This window comes from Parasteatoda tepidariorum, chromosome 2, assembly GCF_982258835.1.
Source record: "Parasteatoda tepidariorum strain Cologne lab strain chromosome 2, Ptep-v5.0, whole genome shotgun sequence".
NCBI lineage: Eukaryota > Metazoa > Arthropoda > Arachnida > Araneae > Theridiidae > Parasteatoda > Parasteatoda tepidariorum.
The window spans coordinates 15357254-15381963 of NC_141756.1; the positions used below are offsets into that span (position 1 = coordinate 15357254).

General features: G+C 27.7%; 1 protein-coding gene across 12 annotated transcripts in view; it reads right to left on the reverse strand.

Annotated features, from left to right (window-relative positions):
• The window catches only part of LOC107448880 (endothelial transcription factor GATA-2-like), a 304855-nt gene that overhangs the window by 72010 nt on the left and 208135 nt on the right, over window positions 1–24710 (reverse strand). For 9 of the 12 annotated variants that reach the window (XM_071187723.2, XM_071187711.2, XM_021147696.4 and 6 more), the window contains 1 exon segment: window positions 8242–8554. In XM_071187723.2, the coding sequence (XP_071043824.1) occupies window positions 8242–8461 (220 nt within the window). In that variant the 5' untranslated portion in view covers window positions 8462–8554. 12 annotated transcript variants of the gene reach the window in all.

Sequence of the window (24710 nt, forward strand, 5' to 3'; positions counted from 1 at the left end):
ATTTTTGCGTGATATTCGAGTATTTTTTATGTTTTATCTGATTTATAAAAAAGAATTATTTACTTTGAAAGATGCATTCCCCATAAAGGAAATCTAATTGATGTCTAATTGACTTTTTTGATGAACAAAATTGCTCTTTTATTGCAAAAAAAAAAAAGGAAGAAGTAAAAATTAAAACTTTAGACTTTCTACTTACATTTAGGAATAATGAAACAAATTTCAAGGGGACAACTTTGATTTTAAAGTGGAAGCGGAAACTAATCAAACCATTGTCGTCACCTTGAAGACGAAGTTCTTTGCCAACTATCTTTTCAATATTCTGACAGCTTTCCAAATTATTCTTTTTTTCCATCCTTTAAGTGTGGAACAATGGAATCAAACCCCCATCCCATAACCAAAGTAGCCCGGTTATTAGTCTCGCATGGACTTACCAGTTATGTCTTCTCTAAGTCAAGGTCGGACCCTCTGTATCTTCCCTTTGTCCAAAGAAAGCACAATAAAAATGAATTAAAATAAAAACCCGTCCATGCCCGACGAGCAATTACTTACTAACTGTGACTCTACACGGCAGGAGACATTGTAAACACAGCTCGTTATAAAACGCACATTTCGTGTTACCTCAACAGTGCAGTTACTCAATATTTATTTCTTCTTCACCCGTAAATAAATGTGGAACTATTGTACGACTCTCAAAAAAATTGGTTCAACTTCAAAATATTGGTACCTTGAATCATAATGCGGTGCAAACTTTTTGCAATCTAAGTAACTACCAATTACGAGTTGCTAAATTGAAAAATGGTTACGTTCGCTTTGAATCATAGTATCGTTTTTACTACCAAGTTTGTTTGTTTTTAATTTATTAAAAAAATTATATTATGGTTCGACGGTAGAATGATGTACGGTAAACGATATATTATTAAGATTGCAGTAAATTTGAACTTAATGGTTCAACTAGCTCACAAAATTTAAATTTATTACAGACAAAAAAATATTTAAAAAACATCTTTTCATCGATTTTTATTGTAGGAAGCTATACATTCTAATTATAATTTGTTCGAGATTAAGAAGTGTATATCCTGTTCCTACTACTTTCTTTTTCAGAATATTTACTTCCTCTTTGTATCATGTTAAATTTATAGCTAGATCAAGAAGCATTTAATAGCTCGAATCTAGCATTTGGAGAGATGAGTATTAAAATTTAATAAACTCTCCTTAATGGTAAATTGGTTTATTGGACAAATTTATGGCAATAGTCAATACAATTAATTACACCTAATTGCAATTGTCAATACAATATTATTAATCTTACTAAAGAATTTAATTTGGCAAAAAAAAAAAAAAAATAGAGCGCGATTTTGTTCAGAAATTTTAAAAATGAAAAAAATTTGATTTAAAGCAAAATATTTCAGGTTTTTCCTTGAAACAGAAAAAAGCGGAACATCGGACTACAAAAAGTTCTTGATCACTAAATGAAGCCCATTAAAAATAAGGAGTGAAAAATAAATTGCCTTGTGATAAGGAAATTTTATCCAGAAAAACTCAGCCTTAAAAATTTATGAATATCTTCATTTTGCATTGACAATAGATATAAATCTTAAAGGTTAAAGCATTATATACCTTAAATTATATTTTTAAATGACGCATTTATTAGATTTAATAATAATTACTCATTAGTTAAAAATAAATTTCTAGTTTTACACAAATTAAGGCACCCTAAGACAATGAGCAACAATGAATATTATTTATAATTATTATAAAAAATCTAATTATTTTGCAATTAAGGTACTTTACTCATCTATTTTTATATTTGTAACACTGCAACATTAATTTTTATACATCATTAAACTATTTATTTTAATGAAAATCTAACACACAGTCACTTTTTTCCAAAAATAAAGAAGGAAAATGAGTCGAAAATCAGACATAATTTCTCAAAACACGCGTCGCATCATCATCAGACGCACGAAAGGAAAAAGCGGAAAAACATACTCATCGTCTGAATCTAATGAAGCAACGCCAAACGATAAATAAAAAATAAAAAATCTTTTGCCACACGTGGCAACAAAAATCTAGCAACGAACTTACCCTAAATGAGAGAGTAAATGCAGATTAATAACTTTTGTAACTCAAGAACGTGTGGAAACTCATTTTTAGGAAGTTTCTGGTTTATATCATCTCAGGAATTAACGCCGAAATCCGCCAAAGGGATAAAACAGAAAAAGGTGGGAAAAGAACAGAAAAAAAGTAAAGAAATAAGCTTAATTTTCAATTTTCAGCGTAACAACTCCGCCCATCGAAATTTTTTTTCTCTTGTTTTACTACATCGTTTGCTTAAATTTCATTCATTTGTATCTTTTTTTTCTTCTTTCTTTTCCTTTAATTCATTTCGGTATTTTTCGACCGTGGATCCGTTAACTCTGAATAATCATCATTTTAATGGAACAGAAACTAAACTGAAGTAAAACAGCCCTTTTCTTGCGCTACGAGTGAGCATAAAAAAAATCAAAAATATGGAACAAGGATTGGAAAGATAAGTAGGAAAATATTACTGGAAAGTAAATATTTTCTAATGAAACTTTGCTAAAAGATTCTCATTATACAATTATTTATTTTTCGGATATAAAACAAGCTTGGTTTGGGATTTTATAGCAATTTGGATAAAATGAAATTACTTGAAAATTATATTTGCCCTAAGCATTACATCAGCATATATTATATAAGTATTACGTAGCAAAATTAAATTATTAAATATTTATTAAAAAACTGTATGAAATATTTATTTTAAAATCTGTACTAAACTTTTTGAATTTCAAAACTATATCTAAATATCTCGATTGGTATAATTTGATTTAGGTTCAAGTAAATTTAATTCCGAGTAACTTCCTAGAAAATAAATATCACTGATTTATTTACAAGAAGAAAAAAATTAATCGCTTTATTTCAAGATAAAACAAATTCCGTTTATATAACCGATTAGCTGATTGACAATTATTAATAATATGATATGATGTAATGTAATGTAATGTAATGTAATGTAATGTAATGTAATGTAATGTAATGTAATGTAATGTAATGTAATGTAATGTAATGTAATATAATATAATATAATATAATATAATATAATATAATATAGTTATTTTTCAATATTATTATTATTATAATATAGTTTTCTAAATATAATTTATAAATTCTACAACACTTTCTTAATCTATAATTTTTTATTAAATTTTAATGCCCTAATTTGCTAAATTACATTGAATATTGTAATCTGTAATAATCAATAAACATTCTAATTTGTCCTATAGCTTTTAAAAATGTCTTTAATTTAAAATGCAATCTTACCTATTTGTCCAAAAAAAATTACTAAAAATTGTTTCGCAAGATTTCAACTATAGTATCATACAAAGCTACAGCTATTGTTGTGTATATATACATGTCAATCTATGCCTTATTATGATAAAAGTGAATGATATTTTTGCTTGAAACTTTATCACAAAATTATGATTCATTGTCAAAATGTAAACAGAAAAAAAGATAACTCAGATAATATCCAAATGACCATTGAGTGATTTTAAGAGTTGCTTGTCATTCAAGCATTCAAGATAGGAAGTTCTAAAAAAAAGAAGAAAAAAATGCGTATCAATCAAATTTTTAAAGCATATTCAAAACTTTGATAGCTATTGTTTCATTTTTAGACAAAAACAAGAAAGATGCATATCGTGATCTATCAAATATAAAATGAATGTTTAGTAAAATGCAAACATTTTATGATTGATAATATGTTTTTCAATTGAAAAAATTTAAGAGCTATAAAATTTTTTGAAAGTTACGGCTGTATTCCAAAAAATTTTTGCATAAAAGAATAAAAATGTCACAGATAGAGTGCTTTAAAATTGAAACAAAGTGTTAATTTTGCACTATACGCACTATATCATTGAAAAATAAAATTGGATTTAAAAAAAATATTCAAAATAAATAAAGCTGAAAAAGTAATTAAATTTTTCGTGCTCTTTTCATGATTCAATTTTTTTCCTTAAATTTATCCATGTGCAGCTCAGTTTTTATTCGTTTTTTGCTTAAACTATTCTATATTTTTAAAAAATTAAACTTATTTAAAAAGCTGCTAATTTGGAGAGAATTTTTATACTTGGGAGAAATTTCTTGAGTAATTTTCAATTTTTCACATTTTCATGAGTCTGAATCGTATAAAAATGTAGAAACTTTTTGAATGTTGAAAAAAAAATATTAAAAATGCTTTTGATTTCTAAAAAAATGTTTTTTTTAGAAATCAAAAGCATTCGTAATGTTCGCGAAAAATGTATGTTATTTTCTATATTAAAGAAAGAAAAAAAGATTTAGACGAAGACAGATAAATTATAATTTTACAGTTCTGAACAAATGTATCAAACTTACTTCAATTATAAAAAAAGAATATTATGAACTAAAACGCTTTATATCATATTGTAAAAATAGATTTAATTAGTTTAAATGAAATTTTAATATTAAGAAAGGTGCTCCTTTCACATATAAGTACAGCGGCAATTTTCTATCATAAATAAATAATAAAGCTTTTTTTAGGAAGGACAAAATTTTACTTGTTTTTAATACATGAACAAGCTACAGAACTTGTTCCATATTCTTGTATTAAGTTCTATTGCTCTCAAATCTAAAAAGATAACTTCGAGACATATTGTATGAATATCAAATGCTTACTGAATTAAACAAAAATAATTCTTTATATATTAACCAGAAATATAAGTTTTTGAATGCAATAAACATAACTTATATTATTTTTGTAATTTTTCTTCAACAAAACTACTTATAATACTCTTTTTTGACTTGTCAATGATACATTTGTCTTGAAAATTTCCGCATTCACGTACAAATATTTCCGTTCTCAATAACAATGACTGTTTCGAATTGAAAAGAAGGCCCAAATGACTATTCATTGTGTTCGAAAAGAAAAATTTCAAGAATAAAACTCCCATCAAGCAAACGTCAAACTTAGAGGAACTGCCATCGAACATTCCAGCCTACTCGAAACCATAGATCGTTCCGCAGAATGGATTCCCTAATTAGTGTTTCCAGAAATACAGGAGTCTTGAATAGAATCTTTTGTTCTTTTCAAACCGATATCTGTATTGATTTGGAGTCTGTGGTATTGATTTGTAACTTTGATGACTCCTCGATTGACACAAATAGAATGTTTATTCGAATTTTATTTGCATTTTTTTCTAATTAGATATGCAAGGTAGGTAAGTTTCCCCGACGGTTGCCGTTAGAAAAGCATTTTTAAGCATTTATTGTTTTCATTCAGAAAGAGGGAGATGGAAATCAGCTGGAAGTCACGAAATGACTATATTTGAAAACCTTATTATGTGCAATGGATATTATTTTCATTTGAGATGGATATCTGATTTCATTAAATGTTGGATAACAATCATGTGATGAGTTGATTGGAATTTTAAAAAAATATCATTTCGATTGATGAAAACAAACGTGGATAAAATTAAGATCTCAATCTAGTTATTATATAGGCCTCTTTTAATGTAGTTTGGATCAATCGATTATAGATATAGATCTTTTCGTTTATGCACATAACTCTATTTTAGAAAATAGTGCAAATAGAGATATTAAAATGTTTTGCAAATGAACATCTAAAGCATAAAAAGAACAACAGTTGGGAAAAGTCATACAGATGTTCTGATTGATGACTCATCATATTATCATTATATACTAACATTATTTGTTTTCAGAAGTGGACGCTCAGATCATGGACGCTTTTTACTGTTATATTTTAAATTTGAAAGCGAGGCATATTTTAATTTGATCATCTTTTTCTTTGTGTAATTTAGGCGAAAAGGAATTTAAAGATAAAGTTTCAACGCTTTCTAAATTTAAACCAAATTGTTAATTTGAAAGAAATTGCTTTACTTTTGAAAACTACTTTAACTAGCAGTTGTACGACTTTTTCTTCTTTGACGTTAACTATTATCTACAAAACACAAATAAGATGCATTTAAAATATATATTCATGCTAAATTTTCAAACTGCGATTTTATACATTTTTATAGCAGGCAGGTGACAAAACTACCGATTTTAAACTTGAAACCAAATAAAACTTGAATAAAACTTGAACATGATAAATGAAAAGAAATAAAAAAAAAAAACTATAGATAGGATTAAGCGACATTACTATAAATTAGGAGTGTTCTTTATTTGATTTTGGGACATTGGGACATATTTATAACAAAGGAATTTTTCACTGTGACTTGATCACTTTTAAAGAAAAATCAAAATTATTTCAAGGCACAATTTCTTAAGTTCTTTTCAACTATCGAAACAAAATATTCAGTCAGAAACACAATAAAAAATTTTCAATGTCGGTCGAAGTTGCTTAAATCCACAATCTGCATCGTGGCCTAATCAAATAGCTTTTAAAAAGCTCATTTCTGATCATTTATTATCCTTATTTTAATAAGATCCGAAATTCTGAATGAACTGAAGGCCCTTAATAACGGTTCTCAGAATATATATTCAAATATAATAAGCTATCTTCTAAAGAGAAATATTTGAATTAGAGCATTCAAACGACCTTCATCATAATATTGAGATTTTTTTATATTTAATTATTATTGTTACGTACGTGAATATCATATTGAAAGTTAGTTCCTTTATTCGTCTAACAACCTCAGTAACACCAGCTCATTAAAAGCGAGGGATACCAGAACACACCTTCTTGAAGACAATTTTTTTTTCTTTCTTTTATTCATCGCCACTTAATTATTGCCACGCACAGCTTATTAGCACGAGTATTGTGCCATTCAATGCCACCGTGGCACTTTGGCAATTAAAGGGCCGAAGGAAGGACGCTGTCAGACAATATAGCTATCTGTCATTTTGAAAGACCAAAAGAAGTCGACAGTTGTCGATGAATTGGAGATGGGATTTGAAATCGGTTTGTTTTGACTGAGCACCGAAGTGGAAAACTCGATGATCCCTTCTCGTTAAGCAATAAGAAAGGTCACAAATCACACTTTTTAAAACTTAATCTGTTAGGTTTGCTTGAAATGCTTGTACTCGATAGGAGAAGAAATTTAGATCTGATCTCAATACATCAATAAAAATTTTTGTTTTTCCCATCATAGCTTTTTTTAATGTGTATATATATATATATATATATATATATATATATATATATATATATATATATATATATATATAAATTCACGTAATTCCTATTTATTGAATAGAAGTTGCACTGTATTTGCCTTTTCTTTTTTCCTCAAATTTTTTATACTACCTTTCGCATTTTCATACATTGCTCAGTAGAAACTTCATAAGCAAGGATAAGGTATTATTTTATCCTATACCAAAATAGGGGAGAAATAGTTTTGATTTTTTTTTCCATTGAAATTTTGTTGGCACATGTATAAAGTAAAATAGAATTTTTTTGTTTCTTGGAAAAGAAGAGCTAATAACGTTGATTTTCTTTTTTAAGAGCTTATAGCGTTGGTTTTTCAAAGCATAAAATCAGTACGATAGCTTTAACATCGTAAAGAAGACTTTTCACTATTGAATTGATTTTTACAGAACACCTTAAGCAAAAGGATAGAACTGTACTAGAAATGTACTGTAATGTAATGAAAATGAGATCTAACATAAAAATTCAAAGAACTTCCATAAAAAGGGAGGTTTCGTTTCAGTTTCGACACCGATGGAATAAGTTACACAAAAAGTTTTCGTATAAATTTAGACTTTGGATTATTTACTTTATCATTTTTTTAGAACAATAAACTTAAAAACAATTTCTTAGTGCAACAATTTATACAAGATCTATTCAACAGGTATTAAAAAAGATACAAATGTCGAAAGGAAATCATTTAAAAAAGATATGAGTTAATACAAATATAAAACGATAAAAAAAAAATTTCAGATCTGATGTATCAACGCTTACAAAAAAAAACCCTGATATTTGATAGATTATTTGAAAATACGTAGCTAATTTCCCAATTGAATAAAGTAAACGTGATAAATTGCGTATCAAAATAATATATGCAATTTCTTATTTAAGCAAAGAATAAATTTTTCTAACTTAGTGATTAAATAAATTACTGTTATTTTTTGTAAAAAGAATTATAATAGTATTAAAATAAGTTTCCTTAAAGGAATGATTCTTTTTTACACGCTGTCCCACAAGATAGGATCTGGCGGTTGATTAAAGAAGGAGATAAAACTCACCATGTGGTGGCCTGTAACTGTGAACTGCGCGGGCCGCAGCGGGACTTGCGTAATAGCTGGCTGGGTTCACGGGATTGCCGTTACTGTCGAGAGAGTGAAAGAAGACGTCGACGTCATCGGGCGCTAGGAGATTTCCAGATCCGTCGATACCAGCGGCGCCCATGCGGGGGCCATCGTAGGGCCACCGGTGCCCCTGTCCCTGGTCCCCCGATACATCCATGGAGCCTTCTTCGTTGCTGTGGTCACCAAACTCACTATTTGACGGTGACCATCCAAAATGATGGCCTAGTCACGTGGTCTGGCGATATTTAACCTGGAAAGAGAAATACAAGAATTAAATTTTTTGCCATCACACTATCATGCAATATTTTAATAATGGTGATTTGCCTACTCCTTACAACTTTAGCAATTTTTTTAACTCCTTACAACTTTAACAACGGGTTAGTTCCCTCAAATTTTTCCCGATACTTGATCCAGGAGTTCCCTTGTCTTCAGGATTGGGTACAAAATTACAATTGAATATTGATAGTCGTAAACACAAAACTGGGTCGGCTGTTCAACGACGGTTATAAAATTATATGTAGTATAAGAAATAAAGTTTTTTGAATTTCTCCGGGATGGATTAGAACCCTTTTTTCTTAACGCTACCAAAAAGAAAAGAAGGAAAAAGAAAAAACATAAAAATGGTAAACCTTCAGGTTTATCTCTTTTCAAGATTTAATATATTGCCATTGCATTTTAGCAAATTAGATTTAAGGTTTTTCTATCATTGGACACTGCTGTTTCTTGCAATGAAATATAAATTCATGAATTTCGTATTTTAAACAATAAAAACTACTGAAACGAATTTTTCTTAAACTCAAAATATATATAAACTAACATCATTCGATTCAAATGATGCAAGATTAAGGGAGGTAACGATCTGGTATTGTTATAAAATGAAGTTAACCTGAAAATTAACCTAAAAAAGAAGTTAACCTGAGTTTTAATCTAGAGTTTTTCCTGTGTTAGATAGAGATTTTTATTCAATTTTAGGCACTGATTTTTTACAATTTCAGGTGGGAATGTTCCCACATTTTTTACATTATTTAACTCTATTTAATTAGAATTTGTTTATTAAAAATAAGCTGAAAATTATTGAATATTTACGATTATGATTTACACTTAAAATCATTTTAATAAAAAGTCTTAAATTTACATAAAACTATATAAATTAGATATTTTCAACAACATGTTTCTAACGAACGCAAGTCTGGATATAAAACTGATATCATTATTGAATTTCTGTATTAGGAAAACGCATGGCTTTATTTAAGTTTATATATATTTCTATAATATATAATATAATATAAAATTATTTTTATAAAGAACTCAGTCTAATTTCCTTTCTTACGTGTTTTGTAACCACTAAAAGTATTTATTACAAAGCCTAGTTTTCAGCTAGCATTATAATTGAACCCATTCCTTACCCAAACAGGGAATTTTTGTTGCATTTAATACGAATTTTTAAAGTAAAATAAGCAATATCATTATTAAAAACTACAACAAAATATGATTTTTAAAAGACATTATTTTTTAAAAAAAAATTTAAATTGCAAGTAAAACCTTCAAATTTTACTGGCACTAGTTAATTTATAAAGTATTGATATAAACTTAAATCACTATTAAATAACCGAAAATATTCTATAATGGTTATACTTCTTTCTCTTTATAAGAGAAAATTTGGCAATCCTTTATAATTGTTTTGAAGCATTTCTAAATGCAATTTTTTCTTTCATAGTTACATATATATATATATTTTAATTTTTACATGGACATAATTCATAAAATGCTCAAGCCTTTTTTATTTGTATTTTTAATGTCCAACACGATTTGTTGTTAATTAAAATTTGAATTAGATAATATGGAATGTGATGAATTAATTACGAATGTATAAAAATGATCAAATTAATCAGACCCAAAGGATAAAGAAATAAATCTCATTACGCTTCAACTTAAAATTTCAATTGCTGCTTTTATCAATTATATTTAACATTTTTCAGAAGAAACTTAAAGGGAAACGTGATCCAGTCTAGTAAATAATATTGTCAAATTCATCTCTCTGATAGTATGAAACAATTTGATTTATTCTGCTAAATTATTGTTATATGAAAGCGAATCTTTGTTTTCCTACTTAAGGTTGTTTTCTTTTTAAACATTAAAATAGATAGAAGAAAAAAACTTTGCAAATTATTATGTGTTCCAATTTTAACGATTTACGAATTATTTCTATCAATTAAGTTTCTACTAAAAGGTTTCTTGATGTGCATTGTTTCAATTAAAAATAATACTTTAAAAAAAAGAAGAAAAAAAAAATTTTTTGTTGAGATTTTGAGAAAAAAAAATTTTTTGGCATACTTTTGGATTTTTTTTCTTCTAAATATTAAAATCTTAACTTTCTGTTTACTGTTCCTTTGCATCAAACTAGATTAGATATTTTTTAAGTTGCGTATAACTTGAAAGTTAATTTCAGCGCGTATTTATTGTTAAAGAATGTAGACCCTTTCAACATAGCTTCAAACTAGTTAAAAGCTAAGAGGTTGTTTCAGTTGGAAGAGCATTCAATATCTTGAGAAATAGTTAAGTTTATGAAGTTTTAAGTTGAAGTGTAACTCATAGTTAACAGAGTCGTACATTACAGAAATTCAATGGTAATTAAAGTTTATTGTTCATGTAAAAATTCAAAAATCTCTTCTTTTTTTTCACATTTATCGGTTAAAAAAAGGGAAAAAATGGAGAAGAGAAAAAACTTATGTATGAGGGGGGGGGGGACAAATCAAAATAAATTTTCCCAAACGATTTTTATTTCCCTGTTAAAATCGTTTTGATTTTCTTTCATGTTAACGTAAATTTTTTTTCCGGTATAATTTTCTCAATTACCAATTTTCTTTTTCTAATAATTGTATATAAGGACACCTTAAGAGATGTATAATAATGAATCATTTATCTATTTGAAAGCTAAAAATGTAACAATTTTCTAGAAATTATGAAAGTCGAATGTATTTTAACTTTAAAAGGAAAAATAAAATGTCTCGATTTCGCACATCTTCCTCAAACAACTGTGAAACGAAATCGAAAATGATGAGTAATTCTATGTTGCAAACAAAACAAAACAAAAAAAATTCTTTTTCAATGAGTTATAGAAATTGATATGTCATTTGATTCATATTCGAAATGAAAATAATAAAGAATGAAAAATCACGTATTAAAAACAGCCCACCTACGCCTCAGATTAGAATAATAGTCGATTTATTCTTTCTTCAAATAATTGATGCAATTATTCCACCTGACAGGGGATAACGAGCCAGAATAATTTCTATGTAAAGGAATGAAACATCACTGAGGATTATTTTCTCCAGATACCCTGTTCGAGAATAGGGTTTTGATTGGATTGAAAGAAAAGTCCTTGTAAAATAACCACTAGTGGGTAATTTAAGGTTATGTTTTATTTGCTTAACGAGCATTTTTAAAATAGGGAAAGGATTGCTAATTGCTCATCAGTTTCGTTTTCAATTCTAAAATGTACGTTATCGAATGTCTTAACTTAATTCAAGAGACTTGACCAAATCCCAAAAGTTGCAGTTTTTATTGATGATACATTATGTAATGATTTCAAATATTGGTCATCAGTTATTTGTATTACAAATTTTGTGATCTACAGAAAAGTAAGGAAACCTCTCCATTACTATTTTAAACATATCACAAATATGCTTAAACTTTCTATCAAATTTTACAAAGTTTTAAATGATAATGTGACAAAAATCATTTTTAATTTTTTTAAACCACTGTCTGGACGAAGTTTTCTTTAATATTTCCCACGGTAGGCAAAGTACTACCGTTATAAATTTCTGTTTCGAAATTTACAGAATTTACAAATCTTATCAGTGATTTTATCAAGAAAATATTTTGTTGTACCTTAGACTTAACAAAATTAGTTTTTTTTTCCTAATTAAATTTGTATACATAAGAAACCTCTGTGTTCTAATTTTCTTAAAGAAATTAAATAAAAATAATGTCCTTGCACAAATTATTGATGCATATTCGAAATTATATTTTAATGTGTCTTACTTTATTCAATGACTTCAGTTTAAAATTTAGATTAAGAAAAAGGTTTAGAAAAACTGCTATACATAAAATCTATTTCACTTTTGTGTATTATTTTGAATAAAACAAGTTTTCAAGACAAATTTTGCCTTAAAATTATTTGCAGATAACAGAGAAATAGGTTTTTAATTACAATAATAAATGCAATAAATTATGCATTTTCATTATGTATCATTAAAAAAGCACAGTATACGCTGCTGAGTGTAAAACTTATCTATATTTAATAACACAGTGCAGAGAAAAAAACATTTAAGTCAACATATTAAGTTAAACATATTATGTAATTTCTTATGAATGAATTTTTGAAATTCAAAGATTATATTAAAATAAAATATTATTTTACTGGAAACAAATTTGAAATTTATAGAAAAATATTTAAAAGAAGCGTGTACATGAAATATTTTGAACTTTCAATAAACAACATAAATTTTAACAACTATAAAAAAAAATTATTACATTGTTAAGAGATCATAATAATTTATTTCGAAAGATGATTAACTGCAAAAAAATATGAAACTGTTCTATTTGATCAGTTTATTACTTATGTAATCATAGGATTTACCTAATAAAATCAAAGACATGAAATATTTGTGCTTCGAAAATATTTTGTTGTTTTAAATACAAATGTTTTCTAATAGATATAAAATTAAGATATAAAAATAACATAGGTAATTCAAAACCTAAATCATTTCAATTTTAAGTCTGAAACTGAAACATGGCAAATGTACACATATTTGGTAAAATAATAATGTAGTATTAGATGCAAATAAAAGGCACGATAAGAAAATACTAAAGTTATAATTATTTTTTGCTGAATGCCTTATAAAATTCATTATTCAAGTCGTTATTTCTCTTTTCATAAAAACCTTATAAATTGGAAAAGGAAATAATACATCACTTTCTTGTTTAAAGAAAGATTCGAAATTCATAAAACAGACTATTTTCTTTTGAAAAGATATCTCTCTGATAATTACTTAACGGCATCTGACCATTCTACAATTTGAGTAAATGAATAAATTGATACATGACATACATTTTTCTAGGCTTTCAGCTGTCCACCTCAAACGTTCAACCTCTTTAAAAGAAGAAAAAAAAACTTTGTTTATTTATTTTTATTTTAAATTAATAAATATTTGAAAACGTTAAAGAATGCCCTACGGCATTTTCTGTTGAGCGGGCGTGTAAGCAAGCTTGAACGCAAAAACAAATGCAAAAGTGCGCAATATTTTTCTCTTCTTCTCTATAAGCTTTAAGAATTTGAAAGAACCTTTCTCAAATTATACAGAATATCTCAGTTCGTGATAAATTGAAGAAAAAAAAAATAACAATAATAAATTTACAAAGGATAATAATTATTTTTTTTATTCTCAATAAGCTTTAAGTAGCTTATCTAGTGAAAGAGGCAATTTGACACTTATGGAAATTTTGGAGTGAGCTCAACTACAGTATCTTTCAATTTGCTTAAATCCTAACATGATGCAAAATAAAATCATACTACCGTATTTCTTATACATGATAACAAGATGTCATGGTTCAGTTTTAATGCAAGCATGCTTAAATTTTGATACCTTATACTGCAAATTTACATGATATTATGGTTCAATTTACCTATACTATGGCTCAACTTTGAACCAATTTTTCCAACAGAACAAAAGTAACGTAGAATAAGAATCATTCTAAATTTAAGAGAACTTTTAACAAATGATATTGAATATCATAGTTTAATTAAATAACCAGAAACAAAGGAACTAAAATGATAGATTTTTTTATGATTAACAAGTTTAAGTTTTCGAAAAATGGCATGTAGCTTGTTTACTCGTGTTACTAAACTCGTTGAAACTCTGGTAGGTAAAATTATCGTACAGGGTAACGACATTTGTGGTAAAAAGAAAAGAAAAAAAAGCACCTTTTTGATTGATGAAATCAAAATGTGCAGTATTTAAACCATTCATTTGGTATTTTTTCAGTTCATATTGAAACAGTTTACCGAAAATCCAGATTTTCATTATATATAGGTTTTATTGCCACATATTTAGTGTAAAAAAAAAACTGAAAAAAAATTTAACCGAATAAATAGTTTTTATGCCATTGTCTACGGTACCATAACAAAATTATCAAATTTTATCACATTTTCAAAATTTAAACGCATATTAGAAAACTATATATTGTTCGTTTTATCAAAATCATTATCAAAGCACTTCAATAAAAATTACTGAGCTTTTTGGTGTATGGAAGCCAGAAACGAGGTAAATTTTACAAACCAATTTCTTTGAAAAGTTTTAATCGTAGTCTATTCTTTTTTCACTTTTAAAATGAAGAGCCTATTTATAGAAAAATAAATTTCGAAAGATTTTATGTGAATATCTTGCTTTAAAAATTTTAAAATTTAAGTTTTAAATTTTAAATTTAATTTAAATTAATGTTTAATACAAACTGTGAAATAATAGTTTGGCTATATTGTGACAAGGAATTAAACAAACTTGAAATCAAATTTTATTTCAATTAAGAAAAAAGGTATATGTTAATTTCTTTGTGTTTTTACACGAAGGAAAAAATTATGGCAAAATTACTTTACTTATATGGTTGAGACAAGACTTTTACTGTAAAAGAGACCCTAACTCTGGTAATTAAACTAAAATATATCGCATTTACACCATTCATTTGGAAATTATACCGTTCTCTATGGTAACGGTTTACCGGAAATTCTGATTTTCAAAATTATAGTTCTTATTACCACACATTTAGTAACAAATAAAAATTTGAAAAGTAAATTCAACCTAATATGTGGGTTTTATACCATACTCTGAAATATCACGATAAAATTACCAAAACGTTCTTCAGAACTGCAACTCATTTTACCATTCATTTAGTACTTTTAACCTTCTGATGCCAACATCTCTTACGAAACAGAAGGGTAATAATCTGTTTACACTTCTATGGTTTATTTAAAATGAATGGCTTATGAGTAAGGTGACCGTTTCAAATGTTTGGTTAAAATGTTTTAATGGTGATTGAAGACACTAAATACAGACGTATCAATGGTGATTGTTTAATCCATCTTTTACGGGGGATTGTTTAATCCATCTTTTACGTAGATTTGTGGGTTCCTTTGCAAATACAAAAAACGGCTTAAAAACTCTTTTTAGTTTGAAAAACAGATCGCAGAATTTTACGGAAGTTCGGCTTTCGCCTAGCTCTCTAAAGCATAGAGGTAGCAGGTTCTATATTGTGTGCTATTTTTATGCTTTCTGTTCTGTAATTTCTTGACAAAATACAAGCCATTCTTTGGCACACGCAACTGTATGCGTATTTAAAGCATATTAATTTATTTACTATTGCACATTCACGGCTTCGCTTTGATTTGAACTTGCTACATCTATTTTAAATACCATTTGTCGGTAAGATGAGACTGCTGTAAAATAAATAAATAAAACATTAGAAACAATAAAACATAAAAAAAACGTTATTTTTTGTTGCATATATATATGTGCTCATTATAAAGTACGATTTATTGTAAGTCCCAGTCAAATTGAAGAACAGATTGCTCAAATTAGAAAAAGGTAGGTAGAATTAGAAAAGGTATTAGAAAAAGGTGCACAATGGGCTATTGACTATCGGTGTGGTAAACATTACTGAAGATGATCCGAAGACATGCCATCGCAATTTTGATCCTCTGCAGAGAGGATGATTCCTCTGCTTTGGTAGCCCAACGAATTGCGAGAGAAGTCCAGCACTTTACGGAAGAACAGTTTAATGAAGACCGATACCGCGAACCCTCAATCCTTACGCAGGCTGATCAAAGTGATCACCCGCCCGCGTACTGACTGCGGGACCAAATTGGAGAAAGACATTACAAGGATGCGTCGATCGTAACGTGGAGGTAGCGAATTCAAAATCCTTTCTGTCCGAGGATATAAGTCTGTACTGTCTTTCTTCATCTTTTGGGCATGTAAGCCGAATTTTGTAATGAGCACACAAGCCTGCGCATGCGCGTGCAAAATAAATAAATATATATAAATAAATAAATAGATGAATCTAGGGTTACGGTGAAATTTCAGCTACCTCAGCTCTTCCATTTCAAGATGTTGGGACAGCTCTGATGCCAAAACAGTTAAGTTACTGATATAGTTTAGCCTTCTCCTGGAAATTGTACATTAACAATGCCCTATTTTTATAGTTTTAAATGCTGTAGATGTCAATTTGACGCCATAGGGAAAAATAATTTAATTTGCAGACTCCATAGGGAAAAATAAACACTTAACCGTCGACGAGAAACAAAGTTAATAAGTGTTTACTAAATAAAATAGCGGTGAGCAAACATGAAGATTTTTCTAACACTGTTACAATTACCGACTTTTGATTGTAATTACCAAATTTTATCTCATTTACTTTCCAACTGCAACTTTCGAAACCATATTTTATTGTTAATTTTACCAAAAATTCATAACCAAAGTGATTCCTGAAGAATAAGTGTGCTTTCTGGTGTTCTCATAAAACTAAAAAGACGGTAAATTTTACCATATTCTGATAATTTTGACCATATTTTTTTTTCTCTGTACAAAGGCAGAAATTTTTATTAAATTCATTAACCATTTAATGCCATTTTAAAAACGTTTCTAAAACTGTTTCATAATCAGGCAGGAATAATTTTTAGACATAAATATCTCATAAATAATTTTTTAATTGATTTTTTTTTTCAAATTTATCAATGCCAGCACGAATTAAGTGTCAGATTAACAGTGTAGCCTTTATTTATATTAGTCTAACTCATAATAATAATAATTATTATTATGCGATGTCTCAAGGCAGGGGTTTATTTCTCTCATTGTTTAATAATTGTTTATTGATTACATTTGTAAATATACTTTATTTGAAGTTTATTTTTCATTATTTTCCTAATTTTTAAGGGACTTTTTATCTTTTCTAAAATTATAACAAAACAATTTTTGGCAGGATTTTTCAAATCTATTTTCGTAGTTTTTTACGCAAGATTCTTTAAAGCCATTAACTATACAGGATCATCTAAAAAAACTTCGAAATTAAAAAAATAGTTTTATGCAAATTAATAAGCACACATGAATATAATTTTGATACTAAAATATTAAGAAAAATACAAGTTTTCCGTTCTTTTTAATAAGTTTCGAAATAAATACAACGTTAAGCGCTCGCCAGACATCAAGGCGATAATTAATCTCCCTTTACGTCTTGTGAAGCATTTCTGGGGTTGAAGTTTACAGTATTTTGGAATTAGCGTTGCGCTCTGATTTGATATTGAGTGATATCAGTATCTGTCGAAGTATCAGTATCAGTAATGAGCGTAGGAGAAAGTTTAATTATTTTGCGACATTTTATTGTAAACTTTGTTTATTAAAATTAGTATTTAACAAGGTTACAAATCCCGGTATACTTTTCCGAAGACCATGTATGTATATTATTAACAAAAAAATGTGACTTGATCTATTAATCGAGCTGTTATTATTTCTTTGTATTGTGGCGAATAATCTGCGTTAAAACCTTAATAATAAGTTACCAATTGCAACAATTAGTTACCGAATGACTTGCATGCGATCTAAAATCGGGAATTCTTGCGATTTTTAATACTCCGTTTTGTTTTCTGTCACATAAACAATTTTTCTACATTCTATTGAACGAAATTAGGGAATAAATATAAATCTGAAATATTTTTCCAATTTTGCTCGCAGAGCTATTCGAAAGATTGAAAAATTAACTCAATTTCGCCTTTTATTAATATTTTTGCTTAATATATTGTATACCTAACAAGCTTAAAAACTTCAGAAATTGAGTATCAATCATAAAAAAAAATAACGAGATTTATATTTTGCTATTATTACTTCTAACGAGACCAAACAGTTAATAACGTTCTACCAGCACATTTCATTCATCGTAATATAAATGAATACATGCATAGTAATTTTATAAGTGCTTCATTCTATGGAAGAAAAAATAATAACAATTTTAATTTGAATGTTAAAAAAAAAATAACTATTATTCATTTCCATTTTTGAATGCTGTGAATTTTGATAAGCAAACCGAAACAATGTACAAACTGATAATTGTTCCATTCACTTTTGTAAACCAAATATTTAAAATTGGCATTCTAATCGATTTAATTGGTGTAAATAGGGTTACGGCATCAGGCATTCTACGTAGAAATAATGACTGAATTTCATTATCGAAACCAATACATCTTTTTAGAGGAAACTGGTTTATCATTTACCCGCCCCTCGCGGAAATGTGTTGAACTTTGCACCTCCAGAAGAAGAAAAAAATACACATTCTTAAGGAATATGGTATTTCTTGTAGATTAACTAACTACACGGTGATTAAATGCCCAATCATTTGAGTTTGAGAATGATTCATTTAAGCTTGTGAAACTTCATGCATTTTACATGATGAGCTGTTAAATTATAACACAGGAGAACTATGTAAAAACAGAGGGGGGGGAGGGATAATTTTAATTATCTCCGGTATGTTTTCATAATTTTTGGTTTTATTTAATTTTTTTTATTTCTTTTGTGAATTAAACATTGCATAAAATTCTGACCACGCAAGTTGTTAATATTCACTTACAAAATGCTAAACCACCAGTTTCGTGTAAAAGGATGAGTGCAGCGTACACTAATATTCATCATAGTGCTCGTTGATCCATAAAATCATTCTTTTTACATTAAAAGCTGTTTAAGTAGAAATTCCGCAGAATTATGCAGAAAAGTGTGAAAATGTATCGAATATAAATAATTTTACTGGTATCGAATACGTTTTCAAGTTTATTTTATTATTATTTGCTTTATATTTGAATAAAATATTGCAAAAATATCTGGCTGGACAATTATTGAATAGTGAAATGTTAGATATTGAATAGTGAAATTAATATAAAAATTAAATGCAACGTACATTATTAAAAATAGGGAGTTACTGTCTATTCAATTGAAACGCTAATCGGAATTACTGCGGCCATTGTCATCTGTTTCAACTAATCTCTCTACTTGCGCAAAATGAGATTATTTTGCAAGCAATGTCACAACTTGTAAAAAGGAAATGACTGATGATTATAATGCCTCAAAAACCAGACGTGGCTATACAGCACCAAACTGGAAAGGAAGGAAAAAAATATTTGAGATCACGTTGTTAAGTTAACATTACTAAATGGTGCGAGAAACCATGCCTGACGTGAAAATAAAAGCAGAAGATATGAAAAAAGAGCAAAAGCATTACAGGGTCACAGAACCCGAATTTATCTTAAAAAATAATTTTCAAAAATCGAAATGAAATTAATTATCATTTATGAATTTCATAAGAGACAGTAATTAATTTTTATATTTTCATTGATGAGTAAAATTGCAACTATGCATTAGCAATTTTTATAAGACCTAGAAAAATTTGAACACCACACCTAGAAAAATTTGAAGCAAATTACATTAATTTAGAAAGTGTGTTGCGTTTTCTAAATTAAAACACTTTTGTCTCATGAAAATGTCAGTTGTCAATATCTATTTTCGTAACTCTGCAGTTACAGAAATTTTATTTTTAAATCGGTAAGTACTACAAATCATAATCCAATAGGAAGTTTTTGGAGACAATCAAATATGTTAGTCATATGAATAAAAAAAATTCCAAACAATAAATGCACATACTTATCATGTTTTATAGTGTTTGCAGAATGGAAAAAAGAGTGAAAGATTCTGTGTTGACATTTAATGATAAATAGTTAACTAAAAACCATATGAGATGAAAAAATATTTTAAATGCGTTAATTACTCTTCGAAGAATCTCGTTTTATAATCATGGATATCAAAAATTTTCAATTCAATTCACATGATTTCGTTCGTTATTACTTCAAATGAAATTAATTTGTTTTAAACGAAACATAAATGTATACTTGTATTTTTGCGGATTTTTTCGAATTTGTGCATTCATTGTAAAGTTAGAGAAGTAAAAATTAAGTCCGAATTTGATTTTTTGATTTTCGTTCGTCGTAAGTTTCTACCTCAGTGATATATCATTTGACGAATCAAGAAATCTTCATCTTCAGAGATTTATTTGACGGAAACGTAAATGCACATTTGTATTGATTTTATTTATTCGCGAATAATGCGCTTTTAATTGTGGAAAGATCAGAAAACCGATTTTGATATATCAATTTTTGTTTGTTATAAAATGTATCTTCCAGAAAATGACAAAGATTTTTTTCTCCTCTTTTTTCTGATAATTCATTAATTTTTGCGCATATAATCAAATAAAGACCAACAGTATCATTCAAAAGTTTAACAATATTTATTGATGAAAGCAATATTTAGTAATGGTTGCTTGAAATAGTTTTAAAAACGTCGTCATAGTTTAAAGTTTAACGTTAAAAACTTTAAAACGCAATTTAACATTTCCAGAATCGTATTTTCTTTGGCACTTTTTATTATCCTATGCTCCGAAACTAAATAAATTTTTAAGAAACTTTTTACTTACAGTTTTGATACCTCAAACATCATTATTCTAAATAAGTAACTAGTTTATTTTCATTTGATAAATTCAATTTTAAAAAAAAAGTATTGGTTGTTTTTCGTTAGCTTAACTCATACTCATTTAGTAGTAAATTTTGAATATAATAGTTTAAAAAAAAATCTGCGAATAAAAAAAATTCACCGATGGAAGGAATAAAATTTCAAAATATCAGAAAAAATTTAAACGAGTTACGCATTTTAAGCGAAAAATTCCGCGTTAAAATGAAAATTTATCGATAAAAAATTAAAAATTTATTATATAAAAAATTAAAAATAAAAATTAATTTTAAAAAACTTATCCTTAATTGCCTCGGGCACAATCCTATTACAAACCTATCATTAAGGCATAATGTTGAAACTTAAGGTAATTTCGCTAAATTGTAAGTTTAAGTAATATTACTAATAAGTAGTAATCAACTTATAACGATAGACCAACAATCTCGATTCAGTGTTGAATTATAATACATTTACCTTTAACCACAAAACGAGACAAACTTGCTGCAACCTCAATACGGTGTTAAATCAAATCCGATTTCCATTCAAATTGATAATATGATAATGTAAAGTATGATCGGTTTTTAACATAACTCTATATTATGCAATTTCGAACAAATTATGATGAATCGCTTTACAAAGTTTATTACAGTTTACACTCCAAAATTAATTTTACAGTTCGCTCACCAAATACACTCAAGCCCCAAAACTTATTACAGTTAATAAAAAACAGAATACCATGTACTAACTAAAATTGTATAAAAAGTTCTTTAAAAAACAATTCGATGCATTTTTTTTTTCATCATTATCTGTTCCGATTTTTGCCAAGATCTCTTTTCTATATAGTCTACAAAAAACTAATAAAACTAACTTAATGATACTAACTAGCTTAATCAAAATCTACTAAAGCAATAAATTAGTTTGTTTCATATTAATTTTACGGACGCTTTTTACGAACAGCAATTGGGGGATATTGGAGCAGCAGTAATAAAACACACTTTTCCTTAACTCTTTTTTACATGAAATTGCTTCTTATCAATGTGGATGCATTTTGATTATGAGGATATCGACAATTTTTATACCTTCTCAAATAAATTTTTGGTTTTAATAACAAGCTTTTATCAATCTTCCTCTCCCAAGAATGAATTTTACCATATTTTAAAACATAAAATCTGATGCATTAGTTTGCATACAATATTTTGTAAATGAGCTTTTAAATTTCAAACACAAGTTACAAAAGTTTAAGCTTACTTTAAAGCTCATAATACGATAGTTTTTATTTTCCTCAGTCGATCTCTTAATTTATTTAATTATCATTGTTAATTATTAAAGAAACTCCAGTGTAATTATTACAAATAAAATACCATTGTTTTCAAAGAAGCTTCTTTTAAAAGGTAAGAGAGGCTGTAAGTTTCATAAACTAGTTGTTTTATCTTTATAAACATTTAACCTTTATCAATTATTATTTTGTCAACATAATTTTAGCTTGTAGGGCAGAACCAAATCTAATTTCATCAATGCAGAAATAACTGAGGCTTTAAAGTTAAGGCTTATATCTGAAGAGTTATGAAGTTTATAAGCTAAATAACATAACTATTGTTCCTTGATTGGCTTTTACAAGCTTACCTACAAAATAACTAAAATATTTTTTGAAAAAATCTAAAAGGCCTTTTTTACAAAACCGCTTGTATCTGTAACGGCAGTAGTAACTGTAATTTTTATCTTTTAGAGAAGAACAAAATTTAATTTAATAAATGCAGAATAATTGGAGCATTCTTTATGTGATTTAAAGTTAAATCTTACATCTTAATTATAAAGTGTATAAATTGAACAAACTAACCATTGTTTTCTGTTCCGCTTCTAACAGCTAATTATTAAAAGCAAAATACACTGATAAATGCATTTTTTGAAATTGAAAAATCCTTGTTTTTTTTTACACATATAAAAAAAAAAATTCGTAAATTTCTTTAACTAATTCAAAAATTTACAGTTTTTTTCGTCACAACATAAATTTTTATATCTTTTGTGAAGAGTTGCTAAATCTAATTTTATAAATGCAGAACAAATTGTGAATTCTTCATTGTCATTTCAAGTTTAACATGGCATCTGGTAACTTATAAAGTTAATAAGCTAAATGAACTTACCATTGTTCCCTGATCGGTAAATAAGATAGATTTAATCGGCGCGAAGATCAAGTCACTGTCGGCCAAGGCCAGCACCTCTATCGGGCGATCGGTCTTCTCACACACCGGCTGCGATCTTAGTCGCTTGTTTAATCACCATCTATTATTGGATAGATCCGAAAATGAGGAACCATTCCAAAGATACTTTCTCAATTATAGAACACAAATCGGCAAAAAAATCCAAGATGCAAACCGATCTTTTCTAGAGTCGCTAAACAATCCAAAAGTAAACAAACACAAACCAGTCCAATGATCAACACAAACACACAGAATGATCAACACACCACTTATCGCTCACTCCACAACGGCATCAAACACAGCTTTGGGCAGATGCAGCACAACGACGTCTGTTTGGAATCCGCCTTCGTAACTGACGTCATAAAGTAGGCGGAGTTTGTGAACTAAAGACACGCCTTTTACTTTTTAGGAACATGAAGTGAAGTATATTAGGCGTGTCCGTTTCGAAATGGTTTTATCCAATAATAAAATAGTTCTAAGCATCTCAAAGTCAGAGATGGAACAATATGATTGGTGGAGTGCAGAGAACTGGGATGAATCATTATACAAACGTAGACGCTGCTTTTAAAGGATAGCAATTCGTTCTATCGTTTCGAATGAGTAAAATTAGATTGTGAATCTTTCTTTTTGGTTTTCTGGTGAACTTGTAAACAAACGATGCGAAATCTTGATTTTTGAGCTTTCAAATTATTTTTTTTTGTAAAGGAGAAAACAGCTTAAAAATGTATACTGTAAACTGCAAAACTAACACAATCCTTTTCGTTTGAGTTTCTAATTTGAAAATAACAAAAAAATTACTAACTTATGCTTGTAATGTGTAAAAATATGATTTATTTTGCAATATTTATTATTTTTTTTTTTTTTTTTGTGTGGTTGCTAAGAAACAAAAATTTTCTTTGTAAAATTTATTATTTTGAAAGGCAGAAAATAGTTTGAAATTGCTGACAAAACAAAAAAGGAGTAAGTTTCTCTCTTAAAATTTTTTTTTTTATTTTTTTTAATTTTTTTTTTGATTCTAAGTTATGAAAACATTGTAAAAAAAATTTTATAAATTTTTAATAATAACTATAAGGCAAAGCTTCTATATACGTAACAATGCAGTCAACTTCGCGAAATGAAAACAATTAGTAAAAATTTATTTATTACTTACAAGGGAGACTAGAGAAGTGTGACTCGCCAATTTTAAAATAAACTAGTGGGATGTATGCCTTATGAGGAATAATTTTAGGGGGAAACATTCGTTTCGGCCCATAGAAGGTCCTATGAGAGATAAAAAATAATTCAATCTATAGAAAAATCAGTATTTTATTACTTCAGTGCCAGACAATTAGTTATTGTAATTATCTCATACTCCAAGTAATTTTGTGGTACTTTCACGAGCTATATAATGCATATTTATTGTCAAAATTGATTTCGAAAAATTTATATATCTGTAGTTTTTCAGAAAAACCTGTTAGGTTAATATAAGAAAAGAAATTGGCATCAATTTTTTTTATTTTATTTTTCAAAAAATTTTCCAATTTAAAACAAGTTAATAGTAATAAATTTCATTTATATGAGAGTCGAAATATAAGAAAACATTTTTGAAAAACTCAAAGTCTTAAAAAAAGTGTAA